General features: G+C 62.1%; 1 protein-coding gene and 1 non-coding gene across 3 annotated transcripts; one reads left to right on the top strand and one right to left on the bottom strand.

Annotated features, from left to right (window-relative positions):
* Positions 1 to 263: 263 nt before the first annotated feature.
* On the bottom strand, positions 264 to 14,523 carry TMEM214 (transmembrane protein 214). 2 transcript variants are annotated; one of them, XM_086624837.1, is made up of 17 exons: positions 14,388 to 14,523; positions 13,702 to 13,907; positions 11,295 to 11,445; positions 9,988 to 10,122; positions 8,219 to 8,301; positions 7,340 to 7,445; positions 6,393 to 6,474; positions 5,089 to 5,190; positions 4,839 to 4,980; positions 4,015 to 4,106; positions 3,862 to 3,910; positions 3,212 to 3,325; positions 2,748 to 2,865; positions 2,202 to 2,298; positions 1,782 to 1,950; positions 1,007 to 1,163; positions 264 to 523 (listed from the first exon to the last, which is right to left on the bottom strand). In XM_086624837.1, exons 1-17 carry the CDS (start codon positions 14,518 to 14,520, stop codon positions 402 to 404), a joined length of 2,058 nt encoding a protein of 685 aa, XP_086480963.1. In that variant the 5' UTR covers positions 14,521 to 14,523; the 3' UTR covers positions 264 to 401. The 2 variants fall into 2 exon arrangements, with proteins under 2 accessions (XP_086480963.1, XP_086480956.1); XM_086624830.1 differs by having other exon boundaries at positions 264 to 528; positions 1,012 to 1,163; positions 14,388 to 14,520.
* Positions 14,524 to 15,246: 723 nt separating this feature from the next.
* On the top strand, positions 15,247 to 15,410 carry LOC147529222 (U1 spliceosomal RNA). The gene has a single exon (XR_015222063.1). It is a non-coding gene; the product is annotated as a U1 spliceosomal RNA (small nuclear RNA).
* Positions 15,411 to 16,421: the final 1,011 nt, after the last annotated feature.

The raw sequence follows: 16,421 nt of genomic DNA, 5'->3' as shown, positions 1-16,421 counted from the left end.
CGAAATCTTCAATAAGAAAAATAGTGAAAAAAACACTAAAAAAAAAAAATATCAAGTTTGGTTCATTGAGTCAGGAACCCATGGAAAAGGGGTTGGGGGGCATGGGTGGGATGTCGGGGTATCCACACCTCATGCTCTGACGCTTCAGGGTAGACGCGCTTGCACAAGGGTCGAGGGGAATCGCTTCACCCAGAGAAGGGGCAGCGGGACAGGGAGAGTCAAAGGTGAGGAAAACCTGGGAAAAGTCCCAAAACTTCCCCCGTAAGCCCCGACTTGAGCCCAAAGTCCCCCTGCGCATCTCCCTCAGCATCTCCGTCCCGCGGCCAACATGAGTCGCGCCGGAGACGCTCCTCGGTGGCTGGAATGTCGGGACCACGTCCCTGCTCCTCCAGAAAGCAGATTCAGTGTCCGGAAATCATGGCCAAGGCCCAGTTTTTGACAGCGAGGGTTGTGTTTTGCAGGTAAATCCAGGAGGAATATGTAAAGCTCATCAGGTGTTCCCTCACACAGTCCCACGACACTTCTCCACTGCAAAACAAAGAGAACGGGTACAGTAGCACGGGGCCTCCTGTCTGGAGGTGCCAAGGTGGTGGCTGGGCAAGCCAGCCAGCAGCTGGGCAACGATAGTCCCTCTCCAGCACCGCCCAGTCCTCCCTGAATCTGGCTGCGAAGCCCAAGCGCTGTGGAAACAGGTCCCCAATCACCTTCCGACAGCCCTGCCCAGGAACAGCAGCTCCGGCTCCCAGCTCCGCCATCTCCCACCCTCTCTGCCAGGAGCAGCACAGAGCCGGTTCTGCCATCAGTCCCACCAGCCGCGGTGCCGTATCCCAGCCCCTCTGCCAGAGCAGCACCAGGAGCCACTCCCAGCCAGGACACGGAGAGACGCCGCTGCTGTGCTGTTGGACCGACTCCCCACAGCCACAGGGCCAGCCAGGCAAGCATTCCAGGGGGGGACAGAGCCCAACCGGAAGCCTGTGGCACAGGGGCTGGAGGAGGGCAGGGACGCTCACCTTGCAGGAGTCCACCCAGTGCTTCCAGACGCGCTCCAGCGCAGTGGCCACGCACTCCAGCAGCGGCAGGAGGCAGCTCCGCACCAGGAACAGCAGCAGCTCCCTGACACACTCGGCGAAGTGCAGCAGCGACTCCGGCACCCGGGACTGGAGCTGCAGGGGCAGAGAGAGACGGCGCGGGTTTAACGACAACCTCCCCACCGGGCACGCGCTGGGTTCGGCTACCCTGAGGAGCCCGGCGTCCCGGTCACCCGTGAAGGAGGCTGCCAAACCAGGCTGTCCCACAGTCGGCCGGGCATCACCCCCTCCCCCTGCTCTGCCGTCACCAAGCCCTCCCCATGTTCACCGCTTGGCTCGCGCACGGCGCGGCAGAGACGTGGCACCCGCACTGCTGGCTCCGTGGGATGCTACTGTCACCCCTCTTCCACCAAACTGCTAATTTTCAGGAAACTAGCGCGTTATCTTTGAGACCTCTCCTTTTCAGACACAATGTGGTCGTTGCCACAGCCACAGAGGCACAACGGCATCGGAGACCGGCTGCGGTGCCTCCCTCTCCTCAGACCCACCAGCACCAGTGGGCTCGCAGCCGATGGCCGAGTCAGGAGCCACAACAGAGACGTCACCCGCTCCCCCCACCTCCCATCCTCGGCGTTGCCACCTGGCAGGAACCCCCAGTGCCGGCTCTTCAGCCTCGTGAGTCCCTGTGGGCTGCGGCTACACTGGCGTTCCTGCATTCCTCGTCTCTTCCAGCAGCCGGGATGCCCTTCTTACCCACTCAAGGAACCAGGGCAGGCTGCGGCAGGTCCAGGACAGCGCAGCAGAGCACCGCTCGGACACATACAGGGCCACCTCGCCGCTCTTCGCCCAGAGCAGCTCCAGCTGCGGCTGCAGGATGGCCACCGCTTGGGAGCCATAGACAGGCAGGCTCCGCTCCAGCCACCTGGAAGAGAGCGAGTGCTGGCTGAGGGCAGCACCGGCTGCCCCGGCACCACTGGCAGAGCCACAGGGGCACATGGGTACCTGGAGCTGCTCCTTTTCCCTTGGCCCGCAGCAGAACAAGAGCTGAGCTGGAAGCACTTCCAGGCAGAGCTGGGGAACAGCCCCTCAGCAAAACGGGCTCCCTACGGAGTCACTTTGTGCCACGTCGGCACCTTCGCACCCTCCCAGACACCCAGTGCTGGTGCCACTGACCTGTACCCTTCGAGGCAGCAGTGGGAGACCTTCTGCCAGGTCTGCTGCCAGGCCGGCAGGACGCCAGAGGAACGAAGCAGGCGAGCAGAGGAGGAAGCTGGAAGAGAGAAGAACCATTCCCTGAGCAACCCTTTGGCTCGGTGTGCCGGAGCTGCACGCCCAGCCTGTGCCTGGGGCCTCTCTCCGCACAGATTGAGCTGCTCTGCAAAACGTCCTGGAAACTACTCTGAGACAGGAGAAAAACTCCGGAGCAGAGGAAACCCGGGTTTGGGCAGGGAAAACCCTCCCGAGAGGCGGCAGGCAGGGGTTCCGTCTGCAGCAGGCCAAGAACGTCTGGCCCCACACAGCCCACGCACCCGCCGAGCACACCCCGTACGAAGACAGTCCGATGGGGCCGCACTGCCCCGGGGCAGCCAGTGGCAGATTCGGAATGAAGGCAGCGGCATGGAGGGGCTTCACTCTGGACAACGGCGAAGTTGCTGCTCCTCAGGGGCGTTCCTCCGCACCTCCTTGCACGCAAAGCCACGAGCAGAGCCAGCGCCTTACCCTGGAAGGAGCCGGACGTCCGGACGTCGTGCAGGAGGAAGCCGGCCGCAAAGACCAGGAGGACGAGCAGCAGCCGCGACCAGGGGAAGCCCCGGCCCTTCATCTTGCGTAGCAGCTCCTGGGCAGGCGGGAAGACGAGGCCCTGTCACTGTGCAGCTCCAAAGGCCACGGAGGTTCTGGCACGGCCACACCACCCTCCGACAGCACACCACTGCACTCGCGGCTGCTCTCACCACCCACCCCCAGCTTCCCAGTGGAAATCAGTGTCATCTGCCGAGCAGCTGGGACGATGGACAAGGGCCAGCACCATCTGTCCCTGACATGTCCTGCAGATGCGCCGCTGCGGGGCCCCTGGCCCGGCGCGTGCCAGCAGAAGGAGAGGCTGACCGCAATCCCAGCATGGAGCTGAAATCTGGCCACCAGCTGGCACTAGGACAGTGGGCACCACCCGGCCTCGGGCTCACCTTGCAGGCGGCATCGCAAGCGGCCACGTCCTGGCCGCTGCTGGGCCCTCTTGCCACCAGCTCCTCGTTCGTTACTTTGAAGGAGCGAACCGTTTCCTGCAGCGACTGACGCACCTTGGGGAAAGCAAGAGCTGCGTCATGGCACTGAGCACGCCGAGCCGGCGGCACCGCGCGCCCACGCGACCCCCAGGATGGATCGGGCTGCCGGGACACCTCCGAGGCTCCTGCACTGAGACCAAGTGCCTTGGCCGACCCAGCCTGCCACCGCTCTGGAGCTGTGCTGCTCCCTGGAGGATGCTGAGCCGCAGCCAGCACAACTCCCCCCCTCATCACAGCACCAGAAGAGTGAGACCCAACGGGGCTGAATCCAGACTATCTGAGTCCCAACACAGCACATTGAGGGAATGGGTCTCTCCTCTCCCTCAGTGAGCAAGTAAGCACCCTGCCTGTGTGCAGCGTGCCTCCAGGACAAAGCGCTGACTCTCAAGCCTGGCAGGCACGTACCCGCGCCAGTGGCATGCTGGAGCAGCAATGGGTGGGCACACACGGGTCCCACGGGGACGTTGCTCATAGAGGGATACCCTGCAGCAGCACAGGTACGTTACCCTCCCTGCCCCTGGTAATCCCCGATTCCCACCGCTTGCTCCTACCTTCCTGCTGCCGCTGTCCCAGGACTCCAGCAGATGGTTCAGAAGCAAACTATGGGGGGAAAGAGAACGCGGGGCTGGGTCAGGAGCTCTGAGAAGCCGTTTAACATGCTGCTGAAGGCCAGTGGGGCAGGCGGGCAGCAGGCAGAAACCGACCTGGACTGAGAGAGGTGCTTGGTGTACAGCTGCCTCCAGACGCTGAAGCTCAGGGGGTCCAGGCTCAGGCACTGGCTCATGGAGGTCAGGAGCTGGGAAGAAAGCGCACCACAGGTCGTCACACCCGACCCTCGCCCCCGGCACGACACGCATCACTTGGTTTGGCGCATCAGACATGCCATCCCCTGAGATGCACGCCAGCGCAGCCGACCACCCCCAAACCCGCCGGCTCACCGCTCTCGTCCCAGCCAGCTCCCGGGGCACTGAACTGGCGGGTCCGGCATCCCCAGACCCCAGGTGCAGGCGGCAGGAACATCGGCCCACAATCGCCGTCCTTGCCTTGTGACAGCACACATGCCAGCCTGCCGCCGCTCCGCAGGCCCTCCCCACGCCTCCCCCCCTCCGGCAGCTGCAGGACCACCAAACCCAACCCATCCTCCAGTGCCTCACAGGCCGGTTGGGCTGGATGTGCTGACCTGACGCTCGCCAATCCCAGGAAGGTCCCACTCCCTCCCTTACCAGGACACGCTCCCATGGCAATGTCGCACTCATGCCAGTACCTGCCTGACCTGCTGCTGGTTCAGCCTCTGACATGGCAGAGCCAAGCCTGTGCAAGAGGCGGCCAGTGCCCAGCTGTGCCGGGGAGCCGGGCTGGTGGACAGCAGAGCCCTGCGCCCACTGCAGCGGGTAGGGGAGGGAGGACTGGAGCCGCTCGGCTGCATCTCCTCGCTGGCGCAGCTGGGCTGCCCCAAGACACATGGTGACACGCTGGGACCGGGGGTCGTGCGGAGTCGGCGGCTGCGCACTCCGCGCTCAGGGCTCACCTCTTTTTTCATGTCGGGAGGGCAGCTCGGTGTAGCTCGGGAGAGGAAGGAGGGGAAGTAGGTGTGCAGCATCGTCTCAGGCTTCGCGCCGAATGCCAGCACCTTCAGGCGAGGGTAGAGCCGCCGCAGCTGCTCCTGCAGGCTGAGGGAAGACGGGACCAGGGTGGTGCAGAGCGGCTAGTGAGGCGACCGCGGCATTTGCCCTGCAGTGTAGCCCGCGCTGGGGGGAACTGGGGGGTTGCTGGCATACCTGGGCGGCAGTGAGTTGTTGGGCATGAAGGCAAAGTCCAGGAGGGGGAAGAAATCCTTGGGTCCGATCATGCCAAAGCCTTTGGTCAGGTTGGGGTGCATCCTGTGCCACAGAAACAAACCCCGTCAGCCATGACAGACGTGCTGGCAGCCGAACGCAGCCCCCCAGCTCCCTCAGTGCTGCCACGCACCCACTGTGGCCCCGTCGCCAAAGCGCATGGAGGAAAAAAGGGGTTTGCGAGAGCCCCTGGCAGTGACCGGAGCGAGGGGCGGCATTTGCACCCACTGCCAGGCATGGGGGTTCATGGGCTTTTTCCTCGCCGGCCCCTTGAGGCTGCAGACACCGAGGTCCAGCCTGTGACCGGGGTTGTTGGTAAATGAAATGCGGTCAGAGAAGAGGAACCAGGCTGTAGAAAACTAATTAAAGGTTCAGAAAGGTCAGGGGGCACCGTGGAGTCTGGCTCAATGAACCTCCACAAAATCCTCTGGCAAAACCAAACGCAACATTCCTGTTACTGTGGAGTAGGAAAAAAAACCCTTAAATAAAACGTCCCAAACCCTTTGGGAGGGCGGTGGACGTTCCTCAGTGTCCACCATGAAGCTGTTCCCGACCTCCCCCAGTACCAACAACCTGCGCTGTGCGGCACCAGCCTTTCTTCCCCCGGATGCTGGTGTCGCCGCAGTAATGCCCAGCGCCCTTACACTGTGCCGAGGTGGCAACGCCAAAGACGGCGGCTGCCCTAACCGATGCAAAGGCCGGCAGAGCTGTCTGTCCCAACCTTCTCCCATAGCCTCAAGCTGTGGCATCAGAGCAGCCGGTCCTGCCACCCAACCAGAGCCGATGGGCAGCTCAGCCACTCGCCTGCCTCAGGGAGGTCTCTGGGGCCAGCTGGGAAAGGGCTCTGCTCCCCCTCCGCCACCAGCATCGACCTCCACTGTTTTAGGAAAGGCACCAGCAGCAGCAGAGAGGAAATCTGGGCAGGATCCCAACATTTCTGCAGAGCCACAGTGGAACCAGCAGTCATCGAGGCACCAGAGGTGGTCGGGGGGCACCGCGAATGCCGTCTGACACCCGACACAACAGGCAGCCACCAAAGATCGGGGACAAGCTAACCTGCAGGGCGAGCCCACCGCCGCCAGCTCTGTGGGATTCCCACATCCACTCGCTCGCCCTCTCCCACACCCACGCTCAGGTTTTCTCCACCAGCACCACGCAGACACAGTCATGCTGCACCCAGCAGCCCGGGCAGGCGACCACTCCTCTTAACAAGGATACCCCAATAATGAAGGCAAGGCGTAACTCACATCAGCAGACGGTCCAGGTAGGAAACAGCATACGGGGAGAGAGACTTGATCCCAAGCACCGGGAGCATCACGCCGAGCCACACTGCAAGAGAGAGGCAGCAGTCAGCGGTGAGCAGCAGGGGCCCAGCCGTGCCCCCAGGCTCAGGCGACACTGAGCGCTCCCCACCTCCGCAAGCAGCAACCGAAAAGCAGAGGAACACTTGCGTGCCAGGACCACAGCTACATTTGAACCCAGAACAGAGCCACCACCACCCTGTTTCCCCACCCAAAACGCCCGGCAGGTGACCAGACAGACAGATCCCTCGGGAAGGGCTCCAGGGCGGCTGCGCTGCCTGGCCTGCTCTGCTTGCAGAGGAACGGTGGAGCAGCACGCTCCCTGTCCTTCCAGGCATGACTGTTCCTCCTGGGATCCAGCGATTTCGCTGTCCCAGCCAGGAGAAGGTGTTCCCCAGAGACGTGATGCCATAAGGGCGGTTTCTGCGGTGGCAGAGGGGCTGCCGGGGCTGGACAGGAGATCTGAGCTCACCCCTCTGCAACCAATGTGCTTCTTGTGACACCTCCAGCTCCCCAGAAAACAATTAACTGCTTCACACAGCTCTACGTCGCCGCTCTAAACACAGAGTACTTGTGCCTCTATAGACACACTTCGCTCCTTCTGTGCCGGTGACGGATGTTAACACGTATGGCCGAGGAACAAGGGCACGGACGAGGCGTGACAAGCAGTCAGAGAGAGCGAGCAGAGTCACACCGGGCACAGAAGCCCAATCCAGCCCCACCGCAGCGCGGGGCAGTGGGATGACACGTTTCGAAGCAGATCCCACACCTGAGCAGTAACACCAGCGGGAGCGGAGACCCGTGGGGCCACCCCGGCTCTCCTCCCGCTGCCCAGGGGAGGGGGCGCACCCTCGGCAGGGACGGGCGCCCAGCCTGCCGCTGCCGGCTCTCACCTTTCAGGCCCTCGTGGAGGTCCGTGAACCCAGCCTGTCCCAGCGCCCAGAGGACAGTGAGGCACTTCGCTGGCCTGTTCTGCTGGGACCGCAGCACCTCCAAGTACTGGGGCCAAGACGGGGACATGTTAGTGAAAAAGAGTCTCAGCCCGTCCCACCCCAACGCTGCCACAGACAAGTCCAGAGCCACGTCGCCTCACTGCCAGTGCTGCAGGACCGTGGCGGCTGCAGTGGGCCCTGAGCTGCCTGGCCTGGCAGGGAGCAGCCCTCGGAGCAGGGCAGAGCCCACGGGTCCCCAGAAAGGACCCTTAGCAGCAGACAAGGTCAGGAGCTGTGCTAGCTGGGGCAGGCAGAACCTCAAATCCCATCCCTGGGGAAGCGGAGCTGCCGGCACCGCACAGTGCTGGATGGCAGCCAAACCGCAGATGTCACCCACTCGGGTGCTTGCTTTGAAGGAGCAGGACCCCAGAAACCTCCGATCCTGTCCCACAGTTCCTGACCGCTGAACACAGCCACAGGCGGACGCATCCCACCCCATCCAAGAGCGGCAAAGCAGGGAACGGGTGGTGGAGAGGGAGCGAAAGTTTGGACATGGCCTTTAAAGAACAGACACCACAGGACACTGGTGCTCACAGCAGCTCCAGCACATCTCTGGAGCAGGGGAGATATTGGAGATCCCAGTCCCCGGTCCCGATCCCGAAGCGTGGGCTCTGTGCGTGGGACAATCACGAGAGCTCCCAAGGACCCCCGGTTAAGGGGAACAGATGCTCATCGCCTAGGAGCTTGGAGGGACCCTTGGGGAGGGAGGAGGAGGATCGGCACCACCAGGTTTACTGCATCCGCCCGGAAAGCGCCTGTGGGGCCCGGAACGCAGCTTACCTTGCCCAGGTTCATTGTGGCGATCTTGGGCCTGTCCAGAAGCACTGCCTGGATGCAGATCCTGTACCCGTGCAAAGATTCCCCTGAAATGGAGCACAGAAGGGGCTGCTCAGCCACGGCAAACACCTCCCTCCCCCTGCGACAGCCCGAAGGTGAGGTGGGGGTGACGACCACTCCACGCAGACCTGCACTGCTCTCCGGCTAACGAGATCCGGGAACGAGCCCCACCACAGCAGCATGGCTTCTGTTCCCTCCTCAGGTGCCCCCCACCCATCCTGCCTGGACCCCCCTGCTGCAGGGCTCCAGCCCAGGAGACCCCACAGACCCTCGGAAACCCTTCAGCAGCTTCCTAGAGCCCCCCCCAGCCCCATTCTGCCTTCTATAGCAGCAGCAGGCAGGCAGGCACAGTCACGGCCCCAAGTCCAGGGGCTTCCGAGGACTTGCCTCCTCCTTGTTCATGTTCAAAAGAGAAGGCGGGTTCAGGGGAACCCCGTCGTTCTCAGGCAACATCCAGTGACCCCCCTCCAGCTCTACTGGCCCCCGGGATGGTCGGTGTGGCCATGGCAGCGGCTGGCTGCCTTCTGGGCCGGTCCTGCTCTCCGGCACGGTCCCGCTGCTGCCATGACCCTCCCGCAGCAGCCCACAACGCAGTGGGGCCGATGTGACGGCAGTAGTGGCAGCAGACGAGGCCAGTGCAGCTGCAGCACCCAGCAGAGTCCCTCGGTCCTCCCCACTGCAGACCCACCCCACAGCAACTCTGCTGACAGCCAAGCGACGTGAATTCCTGAATTATATACGGACGTGAGTCCCGAAGTAAAGCAGCACCTCAACTGTTTGCTAACCACCATTTTGTCCTATTCCTGTCCCACTGTTTTGATCAGTCAGGTGGGATTCGTAATGGAAACCAAATGCGTGCGGGACTTCCGGCCACTGAGCGCAGGAGGCAGGAGAGCCAGGGGCTGGGGACAGGCAGTATCCGGGTGTTCCTGCCAAAGCTGTCGGCGTGGCAGGGTGGTACAGAAACAGGGGGTTGGGACTCGTATCTCATAGAATGGTTTGGGTTAGAAGGGACCTCAAAGATCATCCAGTTCCAACCCCCCTGCCATGGGCAGGGACACCTTCTGCTACACCAGGTTGCTCAAAGCCTCATCCAACCTGGCCTGAACACTTCCAGGAATGGGGCAGCCACAATTTCTCTGGGCAGCCTGTGCCAGTGCCTCACCACCCTCAGAGGGAACGATTTCTTCCTTTGATCTAATGGAAATCTCCCCTCTTTCAGTTTAAAGCCATTTGCCCTTGTCCTGTCACTACACACCCTTGTCCAAAGCCCCTCTCCAGCTTTCTTGTAGCCCCTTTAGGTACTGGAAGGCTGCTGGAAGGTCTCTCCGGAGCCTTCTGTTCTCCAGGCTGAACAGCCCCAACTCTCTCAGCCTCTCTCCGTAGCCGAGGTGCTCCAGCCCTCTCACCCCCCACTACACCCGCACTGGTTCCTCCAGCCCAATACCCCACGGCCTCAGCAGTGTTTTGCATCACACTGATGAGCTGCCCAGGCAGGAACAGCCCCTCACTGCACACAAGACATGCAGGAGTTTCCCCCCTCACTTTCTCCACAGAGGAATTCAGAAGAGCTCCTAAAACAGGCAATGAGGAGCAGCAGCATCCCCACAGTCAGAAAACCTCAGCACCACACCATCTTGCAGAAGAACCACCGCACTATCAGAGCACAATGGGTGTGTCGGTGCCCCGGACCCGCACCGACCGCATCTTACCCGGGGTTTTGTCCAGCTCCTGTAGCATTGTATAAATACAGTGGTCGAAGAAGAGCTCCAGCACGCTGGACGACCTTCCCAGCAGGGATCTGATGATGTTCCTCAGCTCCTTGCTCACGAGGCAGTATGGATAGTCTGGAGCCAACACAGGAGCAGGAAGAGTTTTTAGTGAGCACCAGTTTGCGAGACTTTTAGCTGCGGTGCAGGGAGAAGCCAGCCCAGTGCGCGAGGCGGTCGCAGAGAAGCGCCTTGTCCTCAGACACCACACGGTCAACAAAGTGACTTCTTCCAATCATTCTACGTTAGATGCGTTTAATTCAGCAGTAAAGGATCGCTTCTTGTTCAACGTCGATGCCACAGGACACGCAGGGGCTTTGAGGAGATATTCTGCTCTTTTACCCGTTGCCACCCCTAGCACCGCGCACTCAAAGCAAACGCACAGCAACGGGTCACGCGTAAGGGAAATCCAGCCAGAACATCCTTTTCAAAGACGAGCGTGGATGCCTGCCAGCAGATTCCCGAATTCCACAATAGTAGCTACAGGTCGCAGGTCCTTACGGAGAAGGGGTGACTGGGGCAAGTCCCTAATTTGCCAGCTGTACACACAATTTCATTGCCTTCGTAGTCACGGAAAGTAAACTGCAGCGGTACCACAGGATCAAGCAGATAACTCCCATCTCACTTGCTGAATAAAGAACAGAGCCTTCTGCCTTTTCTATCACCAAGTTTCCCAAGACAGTTTTGGCACAAAAATAAAACTGGAGGGAGGGAGAGGTTTCCCAAACATCCAAACCCAACCAAAGCCCAAACGTCCCAGTTTGCAGGGAACAAGCCCGGACTGCGGGACAGGCTCGACCCCATTTGCCTCATGTGAAACCAGGAGATTTTTTCCTTTCACAACCGTGACTGTTCCGGTCCTGTCCGCTCCAGTGTTTCTGAAAACTGCCTCATCAGCCCTTTTTAACCTGTGCTCTTAAACCTGCGCAAAATAAACCCGGCAAAGAACACGGCACTGAGCTCCTCCCAGTCCTGCTGGGACCGAGACAGTTGGACTCAATGACCTTAAGGGTCTCGTCCAACCTAACTGGTTCAGTAAGATTGCCTGGGGGACACGGCTGCTTCTTCCCGGGCGCCATCCCGAGTCGCTCCCTGTTCCCAGTCAGCCCGTCACCCCACTGCCTGGCTCCACATGGGAGCCCAGCGCCTGCCCTCTGTGCCCCATGGCTCCGCACACCTCCAGGAAGCACAAAACCGCCCACTCCAGAGCGAAGCCCCCCGGCACTGGGGGCAGGTTGAATGCCACTGACCGTGGGGGTGCTGGCTGAGCATGGGGTCGCTCCTGGGTGCCTGCAGCTTGTAGTTGAGATATCCGGCCAGGTCCTTCACCCAGACGGAGGGGTTCTCAGGGAACACACTCTGGCTTTTATCCAGCTCCTTCTGCAGGTCCGCCAAGTCGAGCTGGAAGCGACAGACAGATAAATTCAACCCAGGATGTACAGAATCAGTCAAAAAACATGGAAAGAAGAAAGTTAACTCCAGCTCCTAAGGGGCTACTGTGCACAGAGAGAAACGCTCCCCACCTTCACGCTGAGAACACTGCCCTTCCCGCACGGAAAATCCCGGCCGCCTAGTGCCACCGTGCAGCACCCACCACTAATCTACCACCTACTAACGCAAACAGGAGCTCTCACCCGGAAACAGCAGTTACATTTTGTAGTGGAAACACGTTTTCTTCAGATTAGCAAAGGTTGCTACCGAGGAGCAACAAAACCCACGCCAGGAGCTGCAGAAAGCCCCAGCGCCAAAGAGACATCAGAAGGACGGGCTGTGCTGGCACGGCTGCAGGAACAAGCTCTCCTCCCTCCTCGGAGCCACGCAGGGAGGTTTTCCTTGCCCCATGCTCCACCTCCCCGCCAGCACTGGCACATCAGCCAGGGCTCTGCCGCTCTGCGCTCCCGCGAGCCCCGTGGAGAGTGTCACCCGGGACCAGTGAGCTCCGGGCAAACCACCGGGCAGCACAGCCACATCACCAAAGGCTCGCTCAGGGCAGGAGACAGCTCGAGGCTGCAGCTCTGTGGGGATCAGCCCTACGTCGCCGGCTCCTGTCAGCACCACCACACCACTCCGCACCCAGAGCCCTCAAAGGAGAGAACAGCCAAGATCATCGAGACGCACCCAGTTAACAACCTGCAACCGACAAACCACGAGCACGGGCAGCGCACGCGCTCACGTCCCCTCACCTTCCTCCTCCTGCGCTATCTGTCACGAAACACGCTTATCACCAGCTTTTAAACTCAGATTATCTGCTGGCTCGCAGGGACAGATACCCTGTCTTCACTTCAGGGAGTTCAGGAGACGCAGCAAGACCGAGATGGCTGTTCGAAGCTTTCCAGAGTCTAACGCTTCCGTACGCAGTGGATTTCAGCCACAGCATGTTACTGAATCTCAGTCGAGTATCCTTTCGTTGCACGTTTATTTCAACAACCGTTTTGACAAAAGGAGTGAGAAAATAAAATAGCTGCTGCTACATCAAAAAACTAAATGTCGCTGACAGAGCAACCGTCGTGCAGCGGCATTTGTCGCTGCTGAGCTGTGCAGAGCAGTTACAGGGCAACCACGCTTCAGCCCCGGCCGCCCTCTCTGAGGACAATCTGCCCGGACACACACAGAAATAACACGTTAATTCTGCTCCGAGCTGTCTCTACATGTGGTAGCTGGATGTGGAGAAACGCTTGACCCCAGCGGAGCAGAGGAACCCCCCATCCCTGCGGCAGGGGGGATCAGAGGCGCTCAGGGCACGAGCAAGACACGACATCCAGGTGAAGGCAAGGAGCGGGACGGGCAACTGCTGCGGGAGAGCCCTGCCAGGTGGCTGCTTTCCCAGCAGACTCACTACCTCAACAGAGTTAATTTGGGGCTCGTTCTCAAAACCCGTCTGTGCTCAGACACCATGAGAATGGGTGGGACAAAGACAAACGAGTTCTACAGATTCATCTGACACGCCGGGAACAGGAGCTGCAGAAACACTCCTCCAGGACCTCAGCTGGTAAGACAGGAAGGAGGTTTCACAGACCAGGTTTTCTCAGGATTCCTCCCAGACAGCAGACAGGGAGTGGGTGAAGAGAGAAACCAGAAATTCCCTCCCAGCCACCTCCTGCTGCTCTGTCTCCTGCCTGCAGCAGAAGTACAACTTCAAGCACGAGACAGCGAGATCTCCCAGGCCAGCCCAGTGCTCGCCACAGCATCGAGCACCGTCTGTTCCACTCCCACAGGGAACGCAGCATCCCTGGGCTGCAGCCAGGAGCGCTCATCCCTGTGCATTAACGAGCCCGGGGCTCTCCCAACACAGAGGGGCTGGGGTGCAGGAGCCAGCTGCCTCCCACTGACGCACGACGAACCGTGCGGTAAGGCTGAACCAAATCAGGGCACCGCGCTCTTTGTGCTGCTCCCTTCAACAGGATTTAAAAACACCCCGAGCGCTCAGGCACGCACTCCTGAAGCGGCAGAGAGAACAAGCTGCCAGAACACCAGCTGGCCTTGGTGAGGGCCGAGGAACAGCGGCACCTGGAGCTTCAGCTCCGCCACCTTAGTGCCAGTTGGGAGCGACCTGGGTGCCCTCAGAACTGCAGGAATGGGGCAGGCTGGGGACGATCGGCCCGCAGACAGGCACAGGCAGGGCACCCACAGGGGAACAGCCCAGCCAGGCACACTCACAGCTCTCAGGGCTTCCTCCAGCGAGCGGCATTTTCCTGGCTTGGCGCTGGCGTCGTTCGCCGATGTCTTCTTTGCGTTCTTCCCCGTGTGCTGCCTCCGGTGCAGCTGCTCGGGCGCTGAGGCAGGCGGGACCTGCTCCTTGTTCTGCTTCTTCAGCGCCTTCTCGAAACCCAGCTCGAAGATGGTGTCGGAAGTAGCGATGGGAGCTGGAACCCAGGGAAAAGAGAGAAGGTGGCTGGGCGCTCCACAGGGAGCCCTGAGAGCTCCAACGTGCAGTGTGGCGGGGTACGGGGACGCTGCCCGGGCCCAACAGGCGAACCGGGCCTGAGCGCTGGCGTGGGGGGTCACTGGGCCGGGCCCACCGCGGGCCCCACAGCTGGGGGGAGCCCACGGCCCCGCTGCCGCCGGCCCCAGGCTCCGCGGGACACACCCACGGCCGCACCGCGCCCCGGGCCCCGCGAGACGGGCAGCGCAGGGCCCCGCATCCCCGACCGGTCCGGGGCTGACCGGCCGCCCCACGCGAGACCACCCCACCCCACCCCACGAAGACCCTTCCGGGAAACACGGGGCCCACGCGAGACGCCCACCGCACCCCCCGCAAAGCCGCCCCGGGGCGGTGACACCCCACGCGCGGCCCCGCCGGCCCACGCGGGTCCCCCCCGGGGGCGCGAGCCCGCCGCGCTCACCGGCCAAAGGCAGCACGCGGCCGGCGTTGGCCTCGCCCAGAGCCCGGCGGCTGCCGGGGCCGCCCGCGGGCCGCCGGCCCTTGCGCACCACCTCCCAGCGGCCACCGCCGCCGGCCGGGCCCGCCGCCGCCATCGCCGCCGAGCGCAGGGGAGCGGGAGGCGGCGGCGCCCAGCGAAGCGCATGCGCCCGCCGCCCGCGCCGATTGGCTGCAGCCGCGCACACGGGCCCCGCGCCGCGGGTGCCACGTCTCCGCCCCGCCCCGCCACGTGACCGGGCAGCCGCGGTCCCGCCTCGGCCGGGGCGGGACGGACGCGCCCCGCCCCCAGGGTTGCCCCGCCCCCACAGCGGCCCCGCTCGAGGGCCCCCGAAGAGCTGCCGCCGCTGTGGCGTCTCGGACACGCGCCCCGCAGCGCCCGGGCACTGCCCGTGTTGACTAAGCCGCTCGCTGACCCGGGCCGCAGCACGGTCGACCAGCGGGCATCCCCGCACCGGAGGCGGCCCCGCCCCGCCTTCTCCGCGGGCCCCGGGCGCGGCACGACCCGAGAGAGGGTGGGCCTGAGGCGGAGGGGAGGGCGGAGCCTGCAGGGCGGGGCAGGGCTATGCAGATGAAGCCCCGGCCGGCCGATGCGCTGGGGGCGTGTCCATGCAGATCGGGCACTGCGAGGCATGACGGGAAACTCCCCGCACCAAAACCGCCGCCGCGCGCGGGCGATCGCGGCGTTGCGTGGGCGCTGCCGGCGGCAAAGCGTGGGATGAGGCGTGGGGTGGGATGGGATGTGCGTGGGGTTTGCTCGGGGGTGCCCGTGCGGTGAGTGTCTGTGCGGCGTCCCGGGGCGGCGGGCGGCAGAAGTTTATCTCATACTTACCTGGCAGGGGAGACACCATGATCAGGCAGGTGGTTTTCCCAGGGCGAGGCTCATCCCTTGCACTCCGGGTGTGCTGACCCCTGCGATTTCCCCAAATGCGGGAAACTCGACTGCATAATTTGTGGTAGTGGGGGACTGCGTTCGCGCTCTCCCCTGGCATAGCTGGTGCAAAGACAGATGTTGAGACAACAATAGACAGGTGGTGACGCTGACGGTGCCCTTACGCGGGCTTGTCCCAGGGGCTGTTGTTCCCCGTTGTTAGTCGGGCAGCAGTGGGACACGCTGCACGACGCAGGGACCAGCCCAGTCCTTACGGAACCGCAGCGGGTTCTTTGGGGCACCGCCCCGCCCCGCACGGCGGCCCCCGAGGGAGGGATCTGCCCGGTCTCTTTCCCGGCTCCTTCCATTTCACGAAGTCAGAGAGGCAAAACCTCCGAGGGACCGGTGCCCACTCTGCTTCTCTCACCTCGCTCTTACCGCTGCTGAGACGCGTCTGGACGTGGCCGAATCCCGAGTCGTCTCCCCGACGAAAGGAGAGAGCTCGAGCCCAACTGCACGCCCAGGCTGCGGTGGAGGACGAGACTCGGCTTTACAGGAAACTCCATGTATTGGCCCAGCAGCCAGGGATGAAAATAGTGGAAATACTTTGTCTGATTCAGATTTGGACAATGAAGGGTCAAAGTCCTCCCTTCTTGAAGCCTAACTGAATTTATGGATCTAACCAGGGGTAAAGGGGATGCTGACGGAGGCCTGGCTGGCATATCTACGTGCTCCTTCACAAGACAGACCTACTCCAGTCTGTTACTGTGGATTATTTACCTCGGCTTGCATTTTGTTATGTGATGGGGCAGATTCCATCCGGAAGACCGGAGCCTTGCTTTAGGGATCTGATGACCAATTCCAGCAGGAAACATAGACAACATCTTCTGGGCATTGGTAACGCATGTTCAAAGAGGATGCCCCGGGATGACCAAGGACCCCTGGCTATTCCCTGGGCCAGTCCCACAGCTTTGGGATTGAGCACAGCTGGTTTGGTCGTCAGCCATGCTTTTGATGTAGGCCCCATGGCACAGGAAGATCTGTGGGGATGTTGTCCTGAGGCCCAGTGGCACTCGCCAGCCAGAAGGGTCCTGGCCCCCGTGGAGCCTGTCTCTTGTCAGGAGGTGC

The sequence above is a fragment of the Tauraco erythrolophus genome, chromosome 2 (genome assembly GCF_009769465.1).
Source record: "Tauraco erythrolophus isolate bTauEry1 chromosome 2, bTauEry1.pri, whole genome shotgun sequence".
Taxonomy (NCBI): Eukaryota; Metazoa; Chordata; class Aves; order Musophagiformes; family Musophagidae; genus Tauraco; species Tauraco erythrolophus.
This window is presented reverse-complemented; position numbering and strand designations above follow the sequence as displayed.